This window comes from Pan troglodytes, chromosome 5 (assembly GCF_028858775.2).
Source record: "Pan troglodytes isolate AG18354 chromosome 5, NHGRI_mPanTro3-v2.0_pri, whole genome shotgun sequence".
In the NCBI taxonomy this organism is placed as follows: Eukaryota; Metazoa; Chordata; class Mammalia; order Primates; family Hominidae; genus Pan; species Pan troglodytes.
Genome location: NC_072403.2, coordinates 37,025,292 through 37,047,343, shown reverse-complemented (window position 1 = coordinate 37,047,343; position 22,052 = coordinate 37,025,292). Strand labels below are relative to the sequence as shown.

The 22,052-nt window shown below is 51.9% G+C and overlaps 2 protein-coding genes across 41 annotated transcripts; one reads left to right on the top strand and one right to left on the bottom strand.

The window, feature by feature from the left end:
• Positions 1-92: 92 nt before the first annotated feature.
• TCF19 (transcription factor 19) lies at positions 93-5,955 on the bottom strand. 2 transcript variants are annotated; one of them, XM_009450790.5, is made up of 4 exons: positions 5,557-5,955; positions 4,572-5,136; positions 2,275-2,833; positions 93-1,803 (listed from the first exon to the last, which is right to left on the bottom strand). In XM_009450790.5, exons 2-4 carry the CDS (start codon positions 4,807-4,809, stop codon positions 1,563-1,565), a joined length of 1,038 nt encoding a protein of 345 aa, XP_009449065.2. In that variant the 5' UTR covers positions 4,810-5,136; positions 5,557-5,955; the 3' UTR covers positions 93-1,562.
• CCHCR1 (coiled-coil alpha-helical rod protein 1) lies at positions 4,387-21,891 on the top strand. 39 transcript variants are annotated; one of them, XM_063811840.1, is made up of 19 exons: positions 6,095-6,112; positions 6,783-6,925; positions 7,198-7,264; positions 7,343-7,556; positions 9,498-9,801; positions 13,207-13,370; positions 13,469-13,604; positions 13,764-13,874; positions 14,114-14,263; positions 15,608-15,718; positions 15,825-15,931; positions 18,520-18,632; positions 18,835-18,880; positions 19,028-19,164; positions 19,257-19,445; positions 19,542-19,643; positions 20,917-21,068; positions 21,196-21,367; positions 21,614-21,891. In XM_063811840.1, the coding sequence occupies exons 3-19, from the start codon at positions 7,249-7,251 to the stop codon at positions 21,736-21,738; spliced, it is 2,349 nt and encodes a 782-aa protein (XP_063667910.1). In that variant the 5' UTR covers positions 6,095-6,112; positions 6,783-6,925; positions 7,198-7,248; the 3' UTR covers positions 21,739-21,891.
• Positions 21,892-22,052: the final 161 nt, after the last annotated feature.

Here is a 22,052-nt window from a genome sequence, read left to right as displayed (position 1 = left end):
GGGATGGGAATATCCAATGCTCATACCCAAGTGACCCTGAAACTAAGGTGCCATTTACACTCCTTAAGGTCACACAACATCAGAGGGAGAGCTGGGATTGCAGCCAAGTTTATTTGTACAGGGCCCTGTGATAGGCTAGTTTTGCCCATAGACTCAGTCACCATGTAGCTGTTACCTGTTCAGAGCTGGCTTTTTGCTTTCCCACCCTACTCTGGAATTCTTAAATGGCTTTAAACTTAGAAATCATCTTATTTCTGTTGAACCTAGATCACCCCAACCAGAAACTTCTACTAATACTTTGTGCTTTCTTGATACCAGGGTCTATTTGGTTTCCACTTAAGGTTTTTGCATACTCTGCCCATAAGTGACTCATTAGTTACTCAAGTTTTATTCCTGGCTCTGCCACTAGTTCATTAGGGGTCTTTGCCCGAGTCATTTCTTCCATGTAAAAAAACTTGGGCTCATTAAATCTAGGTAGGAAAGGGCGGATGTGGCAGGTTTTAATAGAACAGGTCAAGATAAGTCTTTATTTCTATAGAAATGATGCTTTGACAATAGTTTGGCTTGGTGTAAGGCTCACAAAAGAAAATCACATGTACCATGTGTGGGTTAAGCGGTTTGATTCACACTGGACCAGGCCAGCCCAGTTGCCCTCTGCTGTGTCCACCCGTGGAGTGGAGCTGTGTCACAGCCATCACACTGGTAAACTGTAGCTGGTTTACCAGGCTTTCTCTTGCCCTGACGGTACAGGTGAAGCCTGTAAATAAATCTTCTGCTATCTTTGTGAACTTAACCAAATCCCAGTTACCTTATTTAAATGGCAATAGATCTGTTTTCCCTTAAACTAGAAACCTTAATTACCTGTATTCCTACCTCCAGCTCAACCCATATATTTGCACCTTTCCAGTAAGCAGGTTTGTATTTCCATCTCTCCCCTTCCCCTAAGATTCTGAATTAGTTCTCCAGACCTTGCCAAGCACATTCTCCCTGGAAAGCAAGGAATATCACAGACCCACAAGAAGAGTAAATGCCCAGGAGTGAATGAAGCGGCTTGTCCTTGACTTGGAAATAAAAGCAAAGCTGTGAAAAGCCAGGTCACTACGATTTTGTTGGCAGCAGGACTAGCCACAGAGTAGGGAAGTTTTGGGGCCAGGCCCTAGGTTTTCCCAGAATGCCTTGGGTGATGCCACCAAGAACCTTAAGAACTCCCTCTTACTTTTCCATCGGTTGCAGGCATGGCTTTTGCAACTGATAGGTGCTCTGACTACAGATATTCTGGTGTCCATGGCAACATGGCCTTATAGCTTGTAATAGTGGGAACTTCCAGCTCACTGGCAATTTCCTGGAGGTGGCAATATCTTTGGCAGGAAACCATCTCTTCTGTCACCTTGGCCACCAGGGTCTGCTCCAGGCCCTGAATGAGTCCACATCAATCCACCCTTCTTCCCTGTAGTCATTCCCTCCTGGGGAGGGAAGGGAAGGGGGGTATTTATCAGACCCATTTGCTCGCTGCTGTGTCTACTCATGGGCAGGTGTGTCCGATGGTGCCTTGGCGGTGGACCTTAGGTCTGGATGCCAGCCCGGCACCCTGGGCATCGGAAGTCGGCCTCCCTGGCAGCCTGGATGCTGCAGCCAACACAGGCCACATGGAACCAGACGTCACAGCCATCACACTGAACCCAGGCCACTGTCTCTTCCTGGGGCAGGCAGCAACAAGGAGCTGCACAGGGCTCCCCGCCCCCAACTGCAGGGGGAGCCACGGGAGCGCTCACTGGGTACTTCCGAGGACGGCCACGTCGATTTCTGAAGGAAGTGACACAGACACAAGGGTCACCGGAAACCTGTAGGAGAAGGCCTAGACCTTGCCACCCTATGGCTGGTCATAGGGTGAGGCCACAGAGGCACAGTGGTCTGAGAACTAAGGTGAGCCTGGACTCTGTCCTTAAAAACACATAGGGTGGGCCTAAAAACCTCTAGTGTGAGCCTGAAAGTTCCCCATCCTTAGGCACTAGAAGAATGGGGTTAAAGCCATATGAATGTAAAAAGCAGGACATGCTCACTCTGGTTGTTTTATAAGCACTGACCCACCCCACCTCTCATGTTCTCCTGCACATATTTTTCTTTTCCTATCAGAGCTAACCCAGGTCTTGCCATTCCATCTATTCCTCCTCCGGTGCCCATCCGCCCAGGCAGGGGGACCTCCTCACAGCCTAGGGATACAAGGAATCGAAAAGCAGTAAAACACTGAAAGGGCCAAGTGAGGACTCCACTTACCCAGTGGGAGTCAGTGGGGCTTTGTCTACACGGAGTTTCTTCCTGCGCTCCATAAGGACCGGTGGCGGGTTCTCAGGAGGCTCACTCTCATCATCCAGTTCCGCCAACACTCGGTGAACAGATTTCCTCCGATTGCGTTGGGGTGGAGCAGAAGGCGTGGTCCCCACTTCCCCAGGTGGGGCGGGAACAGGCAGGCTCTTTGGTCCACCCCAACTAGGGGAGAAGGTGAGGGGCTGGGGCCGGAGCTTGCTGAGGCTGCCTATGGAGTTCAGGATCAGTGTGGCCTTGGGGGCAGGGGAGAGGGTGCTGAGAGGCCGCTGTGGAGCCCCCTGCGAGGGCAGCATAGGCCGGAAACCAGCCCCAACGCGGGCTTCTCCCCTAGACCGTGGGATGGTAATGGCAGCAAAGTCCTGAGGCTTGACTCGTACTTGTTGGAACATGAAGTAGAACTCCGAGGGGCTGGTTCCTGGGGGCCCTTCAGGGCCAAAGGTCAGGAGGTCTCCATCACTCAATTCCAGCCTGTGACCTCTTGGGAGTCGGACATTATTGACCAAAGTACCTGTTGATGGTGGGGCACCAGGCAAATACGGAGGACAAAAACAGGAATGACCAGAGTCAGGAGTGGAGAAATCTGTATGATTTCTGGGGAAGAATATGAAACTGTAGTCAGATTCTCCCTCACATCCTAAGCCCCTCAGCAGGTGACAGGTACCAGGCAGTACGCTCCTTGTCAGCTAGGAACAAGTCTGTGTTTCTTGTGCTTTCCTACAAAGGATCCCTGCGCTCACTGTCCTAAGGTCCAATTTTCTTTCTTTCTTCTTTTTTTTCTTTCTTTCTTTTTTTTTTTTTTTTGAGATAGAGTTTTGCTCTATTGCCCAGGCTGGAGTGCAGTAGTGCAATCTCAGCTCACTGCACTCCGCCTCCCAGGTTCAAGCAATTCTCCTGCCTCAGCCTCCTGAGTAGCTGGGATTACAGGCATGTGCCACCACGTCTGGCTAATTTTTTTATTTTTAGCAGAGACAGGGTTTTACCATGTTGGCCAGGCTGGTCTCATACTCCTGACCTCCTGATCTGCCCGCCTCAGCCTCCCAAAGTGCTGGGATTACAGGCGTGAGCCACCGTGCCCCGCCCTAAGGTCCAGTTTTCAAACATGCTCACTCTCCCCCAGCTCCAGCTCGTTCAGATCCTAGCTCTACCACTTACCAGTTATGTGACCCTGGGCAAGCTTTTTGTTTGTTTGTTTGAGATGGAGTCTCGCTCTGTCGCCCAAGCTGGAGTGCAGTGGTGCGATCTCAGCTCACTGCAACCTCCGCCTCCCGGGTTCAAGTGATTCTCCTGCTTCAGCCTCCTGAGTAGCTGGGGTTACAGGTGCACGCCACCACACCTGGCTAATTTTTGTATTTTTTTTTTCAGTACAGATGGGGTTTCAACATGTTGGTCAGGCTGGTCTCGAACTCCTGACCTCGTGATCTGCCCATCTCGGCCTCCCAAAGTGCTGGGATTACAGGCGTGAGCCACCGCGCCCAGCCTTTTTTAAAAAAATTAATTAATTTTTTGGTAGAGACAGGTTTTCACCATGTTGCCCAGGCTGGTCTCGAACTCCTGAGCTCAAGTGATCCACCCTGCCTTAGCCTCCCAAAGTGCTGGATTACAGGTGTAAACCACCATGCCCAGCCCTGGACAAGTTCCTTAACCTCTTTGTGCCTCATTTTCCTTTACTGTAAATGAGGATAATATTAGTACCACCTACATTCAATACACTTAAAATAGTGCCTGGCTCATAACAGTAAGCACTAGATGAATGTTGGCTACTATAGTCTAATAACCACAACACTCCTACAGCTGACTTTACCAAGAGGCAGTGGCAGAACTCAAATGTGAATCTAGGCTTTCTGAGGCTAATTGCCTCAAGTCAGGGAGAAAGACACATGCCCAGATTATTAAAAACATTATTCAACATAGAACTGCCCTAACCCAGGAACAGAGTGCCTCAGCAAAGCTGGAAACTGAATCAAGTCTAAACTTGGCCTCTAGTGGCCTCAGAACATCCCCACTGTGACATCTTTCTGATGATACCCCAGGTCCTGTATGAGCTAAACGGGACCAAAAAGGGTCAGTCTGGCAGAGAGCTTCTGACTGTGCACACTTCTGGTGGGAAGATGAAGGTCTGGACCACGACCATCCATCCGATCTGATGGGAGTATGGGAGGCAGGGAGCAGGGTCTTGTGGAGACCTTACTCATTCCAGCCTGGCGCTTCAACCACCCAGGGGCAAAGCTGCCCTGCTTAATGCTCACCTTGGCTGCTGTGGTCTTCCAGGCTGACCCTCCAATCATCACCCCGGGGCTCGGCATGCAGTTCGGCGTGGATCCCAGAGATCAGGCCAGGCTCCTGCTGGGGCCGCAGAGCCACATCACACAGGTCGGCCCTGTGGCCCAAGCGATAGGTGCAGCCAGCCCCGGCGGGGGGGTGGAAGGTGTAGAGATCACCGCCCCTGCCGTCCCCTATGCGCAGCAGTTGGAAGCAGGGCAGCATGGGCGGTGCCCCCTCTGCACCACCTCTTCCACTTCAGGCATCCATTTCCTTTCCCACTCCTGGGCCACGCACCGCTGGCTTAAGTTCGCTTCCCAGTCTGATGCAAACTTGAGTTGTGCTGTATGCGGTTTCAACTTTGAGCACACTACCTGAATAGCCCAAATTCAGAGTGCAAGCAGCCTAGGACTCAATGCAAAATTGGTTAAGCCGACTTGCAAATGAAAAATTCCAGGAAGGTCTCCGTGCAATGCAAACTCAGGAACACGTCCTATGGCACCTCACTTGAGCTGGATCCTCAGATCGCAAAATATTTGGGGAGCCTCCAATCTGCAAGGCAAGGATACTTTAGGCAGCTCCTGTGTGTGTCGGGGTGGCGGGGCGCGGGGAAGGAGGTCCTGTTATACACACGTCTACGTGCAATACGAACATATCACCTCTGTGTAATTCGGAGAAGAGCAGCTTCTTCCTGTCAAACTTGCTTATCCTAATAGAGCACTCCTGCTTGCCTGCGCCCCGATCTTCTGGCCAATCCCTCACTCATAACTAGTTGAACCTCCGAGGGCAATGAATCCACTGTCATCCCCCAAAAGAAAGTGCAAACGAGTCCTTAAGTACTCCAACAAATTGGACCTAAACCCCTACTTCCCGGCTTCTCTAGGTGGGATAAAAACAGGAAGGAGCTCCCCGCGATCATGCAAGGCATACCCGGCCTTTTCCCACTCCGCCCCAGCCCCGTTTCAGATCTACCCGCGCGGCGCAGTCTCCGAGTAGCCTCCTCTTCAAGCAGTGCCAGCCTGTGCGGCGGGTCCCGGGACCCCTTGGGCTCCTCGGCCGGAGCCGACGTTGCTGCATCTGTTTGACAGCCAAGAAGCCGGGGCCAGGAGGGGCGCGGCCTCTGCGCGCGTGCAGCGCCTACCCCTCCTTCGGAATTCCCGGGCCCGAACTTCGCGCCGAGCGAGCCCGCCCCTGTGCCGTTTCCGATTGGCCAGCTCATTTGTTCTCTTCCGCGCCATTGGACAGCGCCCCAAGATCTCCCGCCTTCCACTTTTTCTGATTAGTTCACAAGTTTTCCCGGGTTGCCGCAGTGAGGAGGAGCCGCCTGGGCGCGGAGATGCTCCGACGCACGCATATAGTGGGCCCAAATTTAGACGCCACTGCGCCTGCGTACACCTTTCTCCCTCCTCCCAACAGAGTGAAATAGGACTTTAGGGCGCCCGCCTTGCGCAGGCGCAGTCAGGGACAGAGGCGGGGCCGGGAGCGAGGCGTAGGGGGTGTGGCCAAAGCGCAGTAGGGGGCTCTCGCGGTTGGTAAGGGACGTTCGGGAAGAGTCGGTTGGGGGCGGGAAGGGGCTGAGCGGGGGTCCTGGGAGGGTTCAAGGGGTCCAAAGGGGAAGGGGGTACAGGGGCCAGGTGAAGGGACAGATGAGGAGATCAGAACAGCCTTAGAGCTCAGGGGCTAACTGGGTGAAGCCTCGGGTATCTAGGGGAGCAGTGGTGGGAGAGTAGAGCCGGCTAGCGTACAGGGGGCGAGGGCAGGCTATTGAGAGATGGGGGTGAGGGTCAGGACCAGAATAATTCCTTCAGAAAAAAGTAGATTAGGTTGTAAAAAGGCACGGGAGTAGGGATCCCAGATTCGGGTAAAAAATAGATTAATGAGGGTGGGAGGGTGGGAGGAAGATCTTAAAGTGCCCACTATGTGTTAGGACTCGAGAAAGAGGAGGCGGGCTGCAGGCATGGAAGCTGAGGGGATAGTAGAGAGAAGCTGAGAGAACAGCCGCAGGAAAGATTTGAATAAGATGTCAGGACGCTGGCTTTTCTGCCTGGGGATCTAGGCTGCCTAGATTCCCAAGGTCTTGGGGAGGGTCTAGCCCTGCATGTGGCCACATTCAGCTGGGGCCAGGCCTTGGGCCAGCACTTTAACAGGGAAGGACCCAAGAGTTATGGCCTGGTGGTGTCTGGATGGGCTTCCCTCAGGCCTTGCTGAGCCATGGAGAGAACTCTGGAGATGGCGCTCAAGACCCCTGCACTGTGTACCTCCTTTCTCACCTCTGGCCAGGAGCAGCAGGGACCATAGAAACTTAAGGAGGAGGGTAGAGGCACTGCCCAGAATCCTGAAAGTATGAGTAAAGCCTCAGAGTCCCTCTCAGTCTGTCTCTTTCAGTAAATTCTCTCCACTTGATAGTTAGTTGCTTGGGTTCCATGAGGAACCAGATTGAGACAAGCAAGTGAATTTGGGGTATCTCCTACTTTGGGGAAGTAGGAAAAGAGCTGAGCATCGGGTGGACCTGGCTATAATTCAAGGATTATGACTTTGTTATTGTAGGGGCTTTCTCTTTGGAAGGTGGCCTGAAAATTGAATTGGAGTGTCTTTGTTTCTCCTCTTGTCCAGGGGAACATAGATGGCTGGAGACAGAATCTAGAGCCTTCAAATAATGTGGAGATGTTTCCACCTTCAGGTCAGTGGGACCAGACAAGGGGAGTGGTGGTTGTCTCTGCCTGGGAAACTGACCATCTTTGTTTTTGTAATTCTTCAGGTTCCACTGGGCTGATTCCCCCCTCCCACTTTCAAGCTCGGCCCCTTTCAACTCTGCCAAGAATGGCTCCCACCTGGCTCTCAGACATTCCCCTGGTCCAACCCCCAGGCCATCAAGATGTCTCAGAGAGGCGGCTAGACACCCAGAGACCTCAAGTGACCATGTGGGAACGGGATGTTTCCAGTGACAGGCAGGAGCCAGGGCGGAGAGGCAGGTAGGGATCCATCCACGCCGTTTTCTCAGGCTTGCTTGCTAGTGACCCTTCCTCACTGGAATAAACTCCTTACCCTATTTCGGCCCTAGTTTCCAGAACGTACTCATTTTTATGTAAGCAATTAGTTCCTACAGTGCATAAATAATAAAGCAGTGTGCTAAGTGCTAGGGATGAGGATAACAATAGTGAATAAGACAAATCCTGACTTAAATTTGTAATTAATAAGGAATCTAAAATCCTAAGAGGGGAGATAGATTGACCACCAGCTGATGGTAAAGCATAGCATGAGGCAAGATGAAGAAGTGCAAACTAGAGGTAGAGACCCAGCACTGTGGCAGTGTGGGTTCATTCTGATGGAAGAAAGCCTTTACAGAGGACGTGCTGTGGGAGCTGGCCATGCTGTCGTATTGTCTGTAAACATTCTTATTCTTGTTTCATGTGTCTTTTCCCAGATGTACTGGGATATCATTCTGCCATTTTGCTCCAGAGTAGGATTACATTAGAAGAAGCAGCATGATAAAGAAGGAATACTAGACTGGGTGTCAGGAGACAGAGACTCTATTTCTAGTTTGGCTACCAGCTAGAGGACATTTGGCAAGTCACTTAATTTCCCTAGCCTACAGATCCCTGCTACTAAAAAAAGAAAGAAAGAAAGAGCCAGATATGGCAGCTCACACCTTAATCCTAGCACTTTGGGAGCTGAGGCAGGAGGATCACTTGAGCCCAGGAGTTCAAGACCAGCGTGGGCAACAAAGCGAGACTCCGTCTCCACAGAAAATAATTAGCTGGCTGTGGTGGCATGCATTCGTAGTCCCAGCTACTCAGGAGGCTAAGGTGGTAGGACCCCTTGAGCTCAGAAGTTGAAGACTGCAGTGACCTATGATCCAGCCACTGCATTGAGGCCTGGGTGACACAGTGCTACCCTCTCTCTAAAAACAACAACAGCAACAACAATCTCTCATAGTCCTGGGTCTCAGAGAGCTGCCTCAGGAGCCATGTTCCAAGCTGGATTAAACTTCACGTGACATTGGTAGACGATTTCTCTAAAGGCTGGCACTGTGTTATTTATGTACTGTTCTCTCAGACTCCTCATAAAGTATACCTAACACTCAATAAATGCCTTTTTTTTTTTTTTTTGAGATGGAGTCTCACTGTGTCGCCCAGGCTGGAGTGCACTGGGGAGATCTTGGCTCACTGCAAGCTCCGCCTCCCGGGTTGACGCCATTCTCCTGCCTCAGCCTCCCAAGCAGCTGGGACTACAGGCACCTGCCGCCACGCCCAGCTAGTTTTTTACATTTTTAGTAGAGACGGGGTTTCACCGTGTTAACCAGGATGATCTCGATCTCCTGACCTCGTGATCCGCCCGCCTCCGCCTCCCAAAGTGCTGGGATTACAGGCATGAACCACTGCGCCCAGCCAATAAATGCCTTTTAACTAGCACCTGGCCTCACCATATTGATACTGGAAGCTCACGACCTCTCTATGCCCATTCCTCCCTCAAACTTCTTGCCCTTAAATTAGAATTGAGAAGTCCCTGTGTGTTCTTCCAACCTTTCCACTTAAAATGTGTGGCCTAAAAATAAAAAAATAAATAAGACAAAAAAACCACCAAAAAACAAAAAGAATGTGTGGCCTAATGATATACACATTTGATGTTGAATCCTCCTGTATGTAGCTCTCTCTAGGGAGATCATGTTCCATGATCTCAGCCCGACTTTAGGTCCTGTGAGTCCAGGCACTGGACTCAACATGCTCAATAGAGCTTTGATGAATGATGATGATGTCAATGCAGACATCCCCATACCCCAGCTTCAGCACCCCCTTCACGTCCCCACACGGAAGCAGAGGGGTCCTCTTTTCCTTCTCCTGGCTATGTTTATGCCCTCAACTATCCTTCCAGCACTGGAGACAAGTCTCACCTGCACTAACCTGTCTTTGAAGGTCCTGGGGGCTGGAGGGGTCACAGGCCCTGAGCCAGCAGGCTGAGGTGATCGCTCGGCAGCTGCAAGAGCTGCGGCGGCTGGAGGAGGAGGTTCGGCTCCTGCGGGAGACCTCGCTGCAGCAGAAGATGAGGCTAGAGGCCCAGGCCATGGAGCTAGAGGCTCTGGCACGGGCGGAGAAGGCCGGCCGAGCTGAGGCTGAGGGCCTGCGTGCTGCTTTGGCTGGGGCTGAGGTTGTCCGGAAGAACTTGGAAGAGGGGAGCCAGCGGGAGCTGGAAGAGGTTCAGAGGCTGCACCAAGAGCAGGTGAATGCAGGGGTAGAAAGGATTCAAATTCATAACGGAGAGCTGGGCAGTAGCTTCCAAGCAAAGAACAGGTATTGCAGAAAAGACCCTCCATGAGTAGTGAGTAGTAGAGTGATGAGACCTTTGGTGAAAATAAACACACATGGCCTAGAAAGATGGAGAATTTGGGTACTTTTATCTTAATTCAGGTTGCACTTTTCCCCCAAGACTCAGGTGGCCTCCCACCACTTGAAGCCCTGCTTCCCTTTCTAGTAGGAAATAGTTTGCCTCCCTACTTTACTCCAGGTACCAATTCATCAGGGGTATTGTGGAGGCCAGTGAGGAAGGTGGGTATAAGGGGGCTATGGTGGACTGGGAGAGAGAGATTATTCAGTCTGCAAACTCAGTGCTTACTCTTTGCCATCTCTAAGACTCAGTGACCAAATTAGCCTGAGTCCTGCCTTCGTGGATGGAACTGACAGCCTCGTGGGGGATATACACATCCACATTTAATTTAATCATAATTAATTGCAATCAGGAGGAATGCCTTGAAGGAGAAGGACTAGAAAGCACTAACTTAGTCTGGGGTTCAGGGAAGGCCACTGTAACCAATTGACATGTCAAGGAAAGAAACCATAGGGCTGGGTGCAGTGGCTCCCGCCTGTAATCCCAGCATTTTGGGAGGCCGAAGCAGGCAGATCACAAGGTCAGGAGTTCAAGACCAGCCTGGCCAACATGGCGAAACCCTGTCTCTACTAAAAATACAAAAATTCACCAGGCATGGTGGTGCACACCTGTAATCCCAGCTACTTGGGAGGCCGAGGCAGGAGAATCACTTGAACCTGAGCAGTGGAGGTTGCAGTGAGCCGAGACTGTGCCATTGCACTCCAGCCCGGGCGACAGAGCAAGACTCTGTCTCAAAAAATAAAATAAAATAAAAAAGGAACTGGGAGAAAACAAGGGAGAATTCCTTTATAACCTTGTAGTGGGCAAGGCCTTTCTACCTGTGAGTCAAAATCCAAAATCTAGAAGCCGTAAAGGAAAAGATTGATCCATTGACTTTATAACATGAACATTAGGAATAGCCAAAAAGAAAAAAAAAAAGCTATATTTATAGCTCAGATCACAAGAAAAGGGTAATATCCCTAACATAAAATGTGTGCCTAGAAATTGGTAAGGGAAAGACCAGCAATCCAATCAGAAAATGGACAAAGGAGATTCATGAAAGAAACTTAGAAACAAGAAGCTAGGCCAAGCACAGTGGCTCATGCCTGTAATCCCAGCACTTTGGGAGGCCGAGGTGGGCGGATCACTTGAGGCCAGGAGTTCAAGACCAACCTGGCCAACATGAAGAACTCTACAAAAAAATACAAAAATTAGCCGGGTATAGTCGTGGGCGCCTGTAATCCCCCAGCTTCTTGGGAGGCTGAGGCAGGAGAATTGCTTGAACCTGGGAGGCAGAGGTTACAGTGAGCTGACATCACACTCCAGCCTGGGCAGCAGAGCGAGACTAAAAAAACAACAAGCTACCGTTTGTGCTGAATAGGAGTTGGCCAGTGAAGAGGTATGTGAGGTCCAGTGGTAGCTGGAACCCACTTGGTGGGACAACAGGTGAAGGCGGGGACAGGAGGCCAGAAGGCTGGGGCACAGAGATGAGGGGCACAGAGATGAGGGGCACTGAGTGTGCTGCAGAGCCCAGGACCCAGGGCACAAGGCCTTGACCACTTCAGAACTTGCTACTTTCCCTTAAGAGCAATGAGCAGGCTGGGCACAGTGGCTCATACCTGTAATCCTAGCACTTTGGGAGGCCAAGGTGGAAGGATCATTTGAGCCCAGGAATTTGAGCCCAGGAGTTTGAGACCAGCCTGGGCAACAAAGCGAGACCCCCATCTCTATTTTATTAAAGAAATTAGGGCTGGGCATGGTTGCTCACATGTGTAATCCTAGCACTTTGGGAAGCTGAGGCGGGTGGATCACTTGAGGTCAGGAGTTCAAGACCAGCCTGGCCAACATGGTAAAACCTCATCTCTACTAAAAATACAAAAATTAGCTGGGCGTGGTGGCTCATGCCTGTAATCTCAGCTACTCGGGAGGGTGAGGCAGGAGAATCGCTTGAACCTGGGAGGCAGCGTTTGCAGTGAGCTGAGATTGTGCCATTGCACTCCAGTCTAGGCAACAAAGTGAAACTCCATCTCCAAAAAAACAAAAACAAAAAAAATTGTTTTTTCAAGTAATAAGCAACTGTCGAAAGGTTTTTTTTTCTTTTGAGATGGAGTCTCGCTCTGTCGCCCAGGCTGGAGTGCAGTGGCGCGATCTCGGCTCACTGCAAGCTCCGCCTCCCGGGTTCATGCCATTCTTCCGAGTAGCTGGGACTACAGGCGTCCGCCACCACGCCCAGCTAATTTTTTGTATTTTAATAGAGACGGGGGTTTCACCATGTTAGCCAGGATGGTCTCGATCTCCTGACCTTGTGATCCACCCACCTCGGCCTCCCAAAGTGCTGGAATTACAGGAATGAGCCACTGCACCCGGCCTGTTGAAAGGTTTTAAGCAGGGAAATAACATGATTAGATTTGTATTTTATGTCTAAAAAGTTTTGTCATTTATGTCCCCCAAATTAACTTTATTGTTGTATGGAGACAGGGCTAGAGGAGGCAGACCAGGAAGCAGGGTGGGCACTTTGCCCTCCTTTCCAGTCCATTCCATGACTCTTGGTGGCTCTGACACCCCTGCAACCCTTTGAGGTGCCATGAGCAAAAGACACAAAATTCCTCCTTTCCTGGAGCTTTCCTTCCAGTGTGGTCCGACAGATAGTAACACATACACATAAGCAAGATAGGGTCAGTGCTAAGTGCTCAGGAGGACGTGAATAGCTGATGGGGCAGAGTAGGGTGGGGAGGGACGGTATTAGAGGGCCCAGTGAAGCCACCCTGAGGAGGGGCTATCGCCTGGGGTCTGTGGAGCAAGGAGGGGCCGCTGTCTGGTTCTCAGCAGACTCCCCGTGGCCGGAGCGGGGAGCAGTGGGAGAGCCTCCAGGGTGAGCTCAGGAGGTAGGTAGAGGCCGGGTCCCCCGGCCTGCAGGTGTGGAGAGACACCTGGGTTTTGTTGTGAATGCTGTGAGAAGCCACTGAGGGTTTGTAAAGACTAGTTAGGAGATGGTCGCTGTTGCCCAGGCAAAAGATGAGGGTTGGTGGCAGTGGAGACGGAGACAGAGAAGTGAAGATATGTTTTGGGGGAGATCGGACAAGAACTCCTGATGGGTTGTGGGGCAGCTGCGGAGAGTGAGTTGCCAGCTCTCCATTTGCTGTGCACAATTGGCTGATTGGTTGGGTCATTCTCTAAGGTCACAGAAAGTGGGAGTGAAGGGAACAAGGAAGGCCTCCATGTGGGGTCGAGCCTCTGCTGAACCCCCTCTTCTTTCCGCAGCTGTCCTCTTTGACACAGGCTCACGAGGAGGCTCTTTCCAGTTTGACCAGCAAGGCTGAGGGCTTGGAGAAGTCTCTGAGTAGTCTGGAAACCAGAAGAGCAGGGGAAGCCAAGGAGCTGGCCGAGGCTCAGAGGGAGGCTGAGCTGCTTCGGAAGCAGCTGAGGTAGGTGGGCGGATGCCGACGGGAGCCCAGCAATTAGTGATGTGGTGGATCTGCAGGGCGCCCCACTGATGGCTGTCCCATTCCCACCCCAACCCTAGCAAGACCCAGGAAGACTTGGAGGCTCAGGTGACCCTGGTTGAGAATCTAAGAAAATATGTTGGGGAACAAGTCCCTTCTGAGGTCCACAGCCAGACATGGGAACTGGAGCGACAGAAGCTTCTGGAAACCATGCAGGTGAGGGTGCAGGAATGTATCTGTGTGCAGACTTGGGGATCAGGTTGGGAGGCAAGCGTGGCCCTTGGAGGAGCATGTAGAGCACAGCCTCCGGGAGGGAAGGTGGTACCTAAGGTGGCATGGAGGCCCTACAGAGGGGCTGCTTCCCTCTGCCCGCAGCACTTGCAGGAGGACCGGGACAGCCTGCACGCCACCGTGGAGCTGCTGCAGGTGCGGGTGCAGAGCCTCACACACATCCTCGCCCTGCAGGAGGAGGAGCTGACCAGGAAGGTACAGCCCAACCCCCAGACCCCTCACCCTCAGCCGCATCCTGCATCTACTGTCCCCTGCCTCCCTCCCTGTGGGCAGGAGGGGTCAATGTGCCCCAGAACCTGCTTAGATCTCCTTCCTGTGAACTCCTCTTGCTGTAGCTCATGTTGCCCAGGCAGGACAGAGGAGAAACAAAGATGCCACCTCCTTCCTCTCCTCCCCCAGGAGCCCACACTTTTCTCCCACTCCTTCTCCCTCAGGTACAACCCACAGATTCCCTGGAGCCTGAGTTTACCAGGAAGTGCCAGTCCCTGCTGAACCGCTGGCGGGAGAAGGTGTTTGCCCTCATGGTGCAGCTAAAGGCCCAGGAGCTGGAACACAGTGACTCTGTTAAGCAGCTGAAGGGACAGGTCACTGCACTCTCTTTTCTCCCGGTATTCCCTCCCAGCACCTTGCTCCTTCCATGAAGGTGGCATCCATTCAACCAATGTTTATTGAGTGGTTGCCACATGCTGGGCACACAGCCCTGAACAAAACTGAAATGTGGAGCTTGCATTCTAGAACAGAGACACAGAACACGCAAGTAAACAGATAATGTTGGGTAATTATATGTGCGATAGAAAGATTGAAGCCGGGTGCAGTGGCTCACACCTATAATGCGATCACTTTGGTCTCGAACTCCTGACCTCAGGTGATTCACCTGCCTCAGCCTCCCAAAGTGATGGGATTACAGGTGTGAGCCACCGTGCCCAGTCAAGTAATGCCAACAGTTTGGGAGACCGAGGCAGGTGGATCACTGGAGGTCAGGAGTTCGAGACCAGCCTGGGCAACATGTGAAATCCCGTCTCTACTAAAAATACAAAAAATTAGCCGGGCATAGTGGCTCATTCCTGTAGTCCCAGCTACTCTGGAGGATGAGGTGGGAGGATCACCTGAGGCTGGGAGGTCGAGGCCACAGTGAACTGTGATCCCATCACTGCACTCTAGCCTGGGTGACAAAGCGAGATCTTTTCTCAAAAAAAAAGAAAGTAGTAAGAAAAATTCAAAAGATAATGTGACGGAGAGACTGTGGGGTGAGTCAGCCTCAGGTAGGATGCTCAGAGACAGCCTCTCTGAGGAGGTGACAGCATCTGAGGAGAGTGGCATGGTCAGTTGGTGGGTCTTGTGGGGTGGGTCAAGGGCTATTCCCATCTTCAAGTGGACACATGGAACGTGGAACATGGAACACTGGGCTCAGATTCCATCCTCAGAACCTAAGCTTCTGTCTCCCTGCGTGGCATTCATTCTTTTTCTTTTCTTTTCTTTCTTTCTTTCTTTTTTTTTTTTTTTTTTGAGAAGGAGTCTTGTTCTTGTCGCCCAGGCTGGAGTGCAGTGGCCTGATCTCAGCTCACTGCAACCTCCGCCTCCCAGGTTCAAGTGATTCTCCTGCCTCAGCCTCCCGAGTAGCTGGGATTACAGGCACATGCCACCATGCTCAGCTAATTTTTGTATTTTTAGTAGAGACAGGCTTTCACCATGTTGGCCAGGCTGATCTTGAACCCCTGACCTCAAGTGATCCATCTGCCTCGGCCTCCCAAAGTGCTGGGATTATAGGTGTGAGCCACCGTGCTGCGACCCGCCCCCGTCCCCCGCCCCCTCCCCCCAGCCCCTGCATGGCATTCTTACAGAGATCTCTGCACCTGCCACTTTGCTTCCAGTACCCCCCTCAGCTTTTAGCTCTAGAGGGCCCTGCCCAGCTCTCTCTCCTCCCCCAGGTGGCCTCACTCCAGGAAAAAGTGACATCCCAGAGCCAGGAGCAGGCCATCCTGCAGCGATCCCTGCAGGACAAAGCCGCAGAGGTGGAGGTGGAGCGGATGGGTGCCAAGGTTGGTGTCAGCCTACTAGAGACTCGGGGAGGGCAAGGGAGCCCCTGTTCCGGGGCTGCAGCCAGGACTTAGGGAGGGACCCTGTCCTTTGCTGCATCCTCCCCAGGGCCTGCAGTTGGAGCTGAGCCGTGCTCAGGAGGCCAGGCGTCGGTGGCAGCAGCAGACAGCCTCAGCTGAGGAGCAGCTGAGGCTTGTGGTCAATGCTGTCAGCAGGTATCAGGGATGGAGGGGTGGGTGGAGTAGTGTTTCTGCCACCTCAGGTTCCTGGGCACCTTGTTGCTGAGGATCCTCAGGCAAGAGGGGCTGGAAAGTGGCCACTGGAGGCTACAGGGCTGGGCAGATTTAGCTCTATCAATGTTCCTGTGTTCGTTTCTTTTCCTGGGGAAGCCCCTTCTGCATTCATACCTGATTGCTTGTTATGAATTTCCCGTTGCATGTTTGGCTGGAGGTGAGGCCTTGCTTCATCCTGCAGTTCAGTCTAGTAATGGCTTGAGCTAAATAGAGCACCCGGGAGGATCTTCACTTGCAGTATTGTTCAAGGATGGAGAGTGTAGACACTTCATCTTCCTTTTTTTTTCTAAAATTTTACGGGCAATCCGTTTCACTGGAGAAAAATTTAGTCTATTTATTTATTTATTTTGAGACAAAATCTCGCTCTGTCACCCAGGCTGGAGTGCAATGGCGCAATCTTGGCTCACTGCAACCTCTCCTCCCTGGTTCAAGTGATTCTCCTGCCTCAGCCTCCCGAGTAGCTGGATTACAGGCATCCTCCACCAGTGTCCTCCACTACGCCCGGCTAATTTTTGCATTTTTAGTAGGGACGGGGTTTCACCATGTTGGCCAGGCTGGTCTTGAACTCCTGACCTCAGGTGATCCACCCACCTCAGCCTCCCAAAGTGCTGGAATTACAGGTGTGAGCCACTGCACCTGGCCTAGTCTATTTATTTAAAGCTATATACTTACTTGCTTATTATATACTTAACTTACTTACTATTCCATCTAAAATATAAGCCAGTTAGTTTCCTTCTAAATCAATTGCCAGCCTTTGTCTCTCCTACCAACTTCCTAGTTGTTTCATTACCTACAATTGTTATATGACCTTCAGAAAAACCTCTAAGAAAACAGCAAAGCTTCTTTGTGCTGGTGATGACTTCCCCTCAGCCTTAGACACTGAGGTACCCAAGGCAGGTAGTTCTTTTTTTTTTTTTTTTTGAGACGGAGTCTCGCACTGTCACCCAGGCTGGAGTGCAACGGCACGATCTCAGCTCACTGCAACCTCTGCCTCCCGGGTTCACACGATTTTCCTGCCTCAGCCTCCTGAGTAGCTGGGATTACAGGTGCACACCACCACACCCGGCTACTTTTTTGTATTTTTAGTAGAGACAGGGTTTCACTATGTTGGCCAGGCTGGTCTCGAACTTCTGATCTCGTGATCCGCCTGCCTCGGCCTCCCAAAGTGCTGGGATTACAGGCTTGAGCCAGCGTGCCCGGCCGGCAGGTAGTTCTTAGCACAGTCTCTGGCTTGTAAATGTTTATTGTTATCATGAGGCTCTTCTTGATGGGTTAATTTAGATAAAGATAATTTTTGGTTTAGCGAAATTAAGATGCAGGATGAGTCCTTGCCCACCACTTCCTTCTCTTGGATTTGTACCTTAGGGACTAATTTAGCTTTAAAAATTATGAAAAATTTCAAACATGCACGGAATTAAACTAGTTATAATGACCTACCACCCAGGTTCAATCCATTGCGGGTGCCCCCTACCTCCAGGAGAACAGAAAGATACACTGTGGACAGGGTTTGACTTTGGTACCAGGCGATCACAGAAATGGCCTGTGTAATGATGCATTTGCCGAAAGTCCTCCAGGCTTAAAGCAGTCCAAACTCGGATTGTTGCTGGGTTTATTAGATTGTCTCTAGGTAATTGGAGACTTTAATAAGAGCTGTGATAGGTGTTGGAAGCATCTACTGGAACAATTTCCAGATCAAAGTGAACTTTGCTGTGCTGTTGGGGATGCAGCTGCAAGCCTTCATCATCATGTGTTTTTCTGTGGGTGCAGACCTGGACTCTCCTGAGGAAACCCCAGCCTGGCCCCAGACACTCCTTGGCCTCCTGGGGCCTGTTTAAGCTGCTCAGTTTTCATGAGCCAGGTTGGTCCTACTTTTGGCACAGCCAGCTGGTAAAGCATGTGGACCTGCCCGTCATTGGTGCTAGATCGACACTCCTGGGCTTGGAGAGGATAACTTTGTTTTCTTTTGTTTTTTTGAGATGGAGTCTCGCTCTGTCACCCAGTCTTGAGGGCAGGGGTGCGATCTTGGCTCACTGGAACCTCCATCTCCTAGGTTCAAGTGATTCTCGTGCCTCAGCCTCTGGAGTAGCTGGGATTACAGGCATGAGCCACCATGCCCGGCTAATTTTTGTGTTTTTAGTAGAGACAGAGTTTCACCATGTTGGCCAGGCTAGTCTCCAATTCCTGACTTCAGGTGATCCGCCTGCCTCGGCCTCCCAAAGTGCTGGGATTACAGGCAGGAGCCACTGCCCCTGACCAGAGAGGATAACTTTACTCTTTGATACACGATAGTGAGCAAAACACAGTTGTGAGAAACAAGCTTAACAGGTTGCTTAAAAAGATAGTCATTTAATGCATTCTTGGGGCAAGGGTCCTTTAGATAATTGACGGAAGCTGTGCGTTCTGTACTTGTATAATGGGACAGGATTAGAGGGAGTTGTCTATACAAGGCACAGCAAGTCCTTTGGGAATGAGGGGAGGCATGGAGGATCAGTGACTTGTGCCCTCTCCAGCTCTCAGATCTGGCTCGAGACCACCATGGCTAAGGTGGAAGAGGCTGCCGCCCAGCTTCCCAGCCTCAACAACCGACTCAGCTATGCTGTCCGCAAGGTCCACACCATTCGGGGTGCGTAGGACAACTGCGAGCCACGTCCTGCCCCCACCCCACCAGCTCGGACTTTCTTCTTCCTGACCCAGCTCTCTCTGATCCCACATCCATTCACCTTCCTCCTTTCACCAGTCCTTGTATCTCTTTTTCCCTTACTCCCTGTCCCCACTTTCTCCCATGCAAACTTCATCTCTTTTTCTCCCTGCTTTTTCCCTCCCAGGCCTGATTGCTCGAAAGCTTGCCCTTGCTCAGCTGCGCCAGGAGAGGTGAAGTTTGGGCACTTTGAGGTGGATGGGGCTTTAGGGCATTGGCTGCTGGGACCCCCAAAACCATGAGGACTGAGGCGGGATGGGGGCTTTGGGATCAGGCAGCTGGGTGATTTCTCCTGACTCTGTTTCTCTTCCCCGTCCCAGCTGTCCCCTGCCACCACCGGTCGCAGACGTGAGCCTTGAGTTGCAGCAGCTGCGGGAAGAACGGAACCGCCTGGATGCAGAACTGCAGCTGAGTGCCCGCCTCATCCAGCAGGAGGTGGGCCGGGCTCGGGAGCAAGGTACACCTGGTTGCCAGGGGGTGGAGAGGATGAGGAAAAACCCAGTGTCTAGGGTGCTGGGAGAGGCCTGACCCAGCACCCCCTCCTTTTAGGGGAGGCAGAGCGACAGCAGCTGAGCAAGGTGGCCCAGCAGCTGGAGCAGGAGCTGCAGCAGACCCAGGAGTCCCTGGCTAGCTTGGGGCTGCAGCTGGAGGTAGCACGCCAGGGCCAGCAGGAGAGCACAGAGGAGGCTGCCAGTCTGCGGCAGGAGCTGACCCAGCAGCAGGAACTCTACGGGCAAGGTGTCGAGAGGGAAAGGGGTGCTTCCCTTGGAGGGTGGGGTGGGAACTGCGAATCAAAGCCCCTGCTGATATGCCCCGTCTGCACTTTCACCCCAGCCCTGCAAGAGAAGGTGGCTGAAGTGGAAACTCGGCTGCGGGAGCAACTCTCAGACACTGAGAGGAGGCTGAACGAGGCTCGGAGGGAGCATGCCAAGGCCGGTGAGCCTTGCCAGGGTGGATAGGGCCTTCCAGGAAGAGGGAAGTGTTAAGACATAAGGTTATTATTTTCCCCTCAAAGTTTGTTCAAAGCTTCATTACAGGAAGTAATGAAGGTATCCAGGAATAGCACAGATGAATTATCACATCGTGAACACACCCATGTAGCCAGCACCAGATTAAGAAACAGCATATGGCCGGTCGCGGTGGCTTATGCCTGTAATCCAAGCACTTTGGGAGGCCGAGGGGGGTGTATCACCTGAGGTCAGGAGTTTGAGGCCAGCCTGGACAACATGGAGAAACCCTGTCTCTACTAAAAATACAAAAATTAGCTAGGCCTGGTGGTGGGCACCTGTACCCCAAGCTTACTTGTGAGGCTGATGTGGGAAGATTACATGAACCCGGGAGGTCGAGGCTGCAGTGAGCCAAGATTGTGCCACTGCACTCAAGCCTGGGTGATAGAGAAAGACCATGTGTCAAAAAAAGAATTGTGTAATGAATATATCTTCTCTAACTAAATATAGCAGTTAACATTTGCCACATTTGGCCTTTTATCTATATACATGCATATTTGTACATCTTTTGAATCACTTTAAGTTGTAATCATTTAATGTTTTGTTGTTGTTGTTGTTTGAGACAGAGTCTTCCTCTGTCACCAGCTGGAGTGCAGTGGCATGATCTTGGCTCACTGTGACCTCTGCCTCCCGGGTTGAAGCCATTCTCCTGGCTCAGCCTCCCAAGTAGCTGGGATTACAGGCGCCCACCACCATGCCCAGCTAGTTTTTGTATTTTTAATAGAGACGGGATTACACCATGTTGGCCAGGATGGCCTCGAGCTCCTGACCTCGTGATCCGCCCGCCTTGGCCTCCCAAAGTGCTGGGATTATAGGCCTGAGCCACCGCGCCCAAGTAAGTTGTAAACATAAGTTGTTCAGCCGCATCTCCCAAAGCCAGTAAATTCTCCTATACAGCTGCAATCATCACACTTTAAGACAGTGAACACTAATTGCACAAAATCTAACCCAGTTCATATTCAGATTTCCCCTGAGGAACTCCAGGATGGTTCAGGGATGAGGAAGATACTTAGGTTCAGATTCCCAGGCTCCTAGAGCATCAGCCCACCCCTCCAACTGTACAGAAGAGACAGATCCACAGAGCAGAACAGCCTCCCCAAGTCACAGAGTTGGTGACCCAGCGTTTGTTCCTGTCTTCATGGTGCCTGGCTGCCTCTGGCCTGACTCACACCTGCCTCCTCTGTGCCTTGGCCTCTCTGTAGTGGTCTCCTTGCGCCAGATTCAGCGCAGAGCCGCCCAGGAAAAGGAGCGGAGCCAGGAACTCAGGCGTCTGCAGGAGGAGGCCCGGAAGGAGGAGGGGCAGCGACTGGCCCGGCGCTTGCAGGAGCTAGAGAGGGATAAGAACCTCATGCTGGTAGGAGACAGGAGGGCAGACAGGCAGACACTAGGGCCCATCCTGGGCTGGTTCCTGGGCTAGAGGTGTGGAAAGAGGATGGTGAGGGAGGCTCTATCCGGGCTAGGTTTAACCCTCTCCTTCCCAGGCCACCTTGCAGCAGGAAGGTCTCCTCTCCCGTTACAAGCAGCAGCGACTGTTGACAGTTCTTCCTTCCCTACTGGATAAGAAGAAATCTGTGGTGTCCAGCCCCAGGCCTCCAGAGTGTTCAGCATCTGCACCTATAGCAGCAGCAGTGCCCACCAGGGAGTCCATAAAAGGTCTTGGGCCAAGCACAAAGGGACAAGGGACAAATGCGCGCACTTCAGGAATCTCCTCTTCAGACTCTCGCATGATGAGTGTTGTTCTCTGCAGTCCTTCGAGGCCCTTAGCCTCTTTTAGCGATGCCCAGCTTGGACCAAAGAGCATCCTGTCTCCCATTCCTCATTTCCTGTGCCAGCCCTGTTTCCTCTGTAACCACGAGCACCTTCCCTTGTCTGGTGCTCATCTGCTGTCTTCCTTCCCAGGGTCCCTCTCTGTCCTGCTCGATGACCTGCAGGGCCTGAGTGAAGCCATTTCCAAAGAGGAAGCTGTTTGTCAAGGAGACAACCTTGACAGATGCTCCAGCTCCAATCCCCAGATGAGCAGCTAAGCAGCTGACAGTTGGAGGGAAAGCCAGCCTGGGGGCTGGGAGGATCCTGGAGAAGTGGGTGGGGACAGACCAGCCCTTCCCCATCCTGGGGTTGCCCTGGGGGATACCAGCTGAGTCTGAATTCTGCTCTAAATAAAGACGACTACAGAAGGAGCCATTGTTTGGAAATGTTATTTCTGGGAATCTGTGGGAATTCTCCCTGCAGCCATCTCTCTTGGAGATGTGAGAAGTGGTCCCACCCATAGCTCTCTCTATGGGTGGCACCTTTTCAAATCCTTTTTCTAGGCAGCTTTGGAAATGTTTGGGAAGCTCCT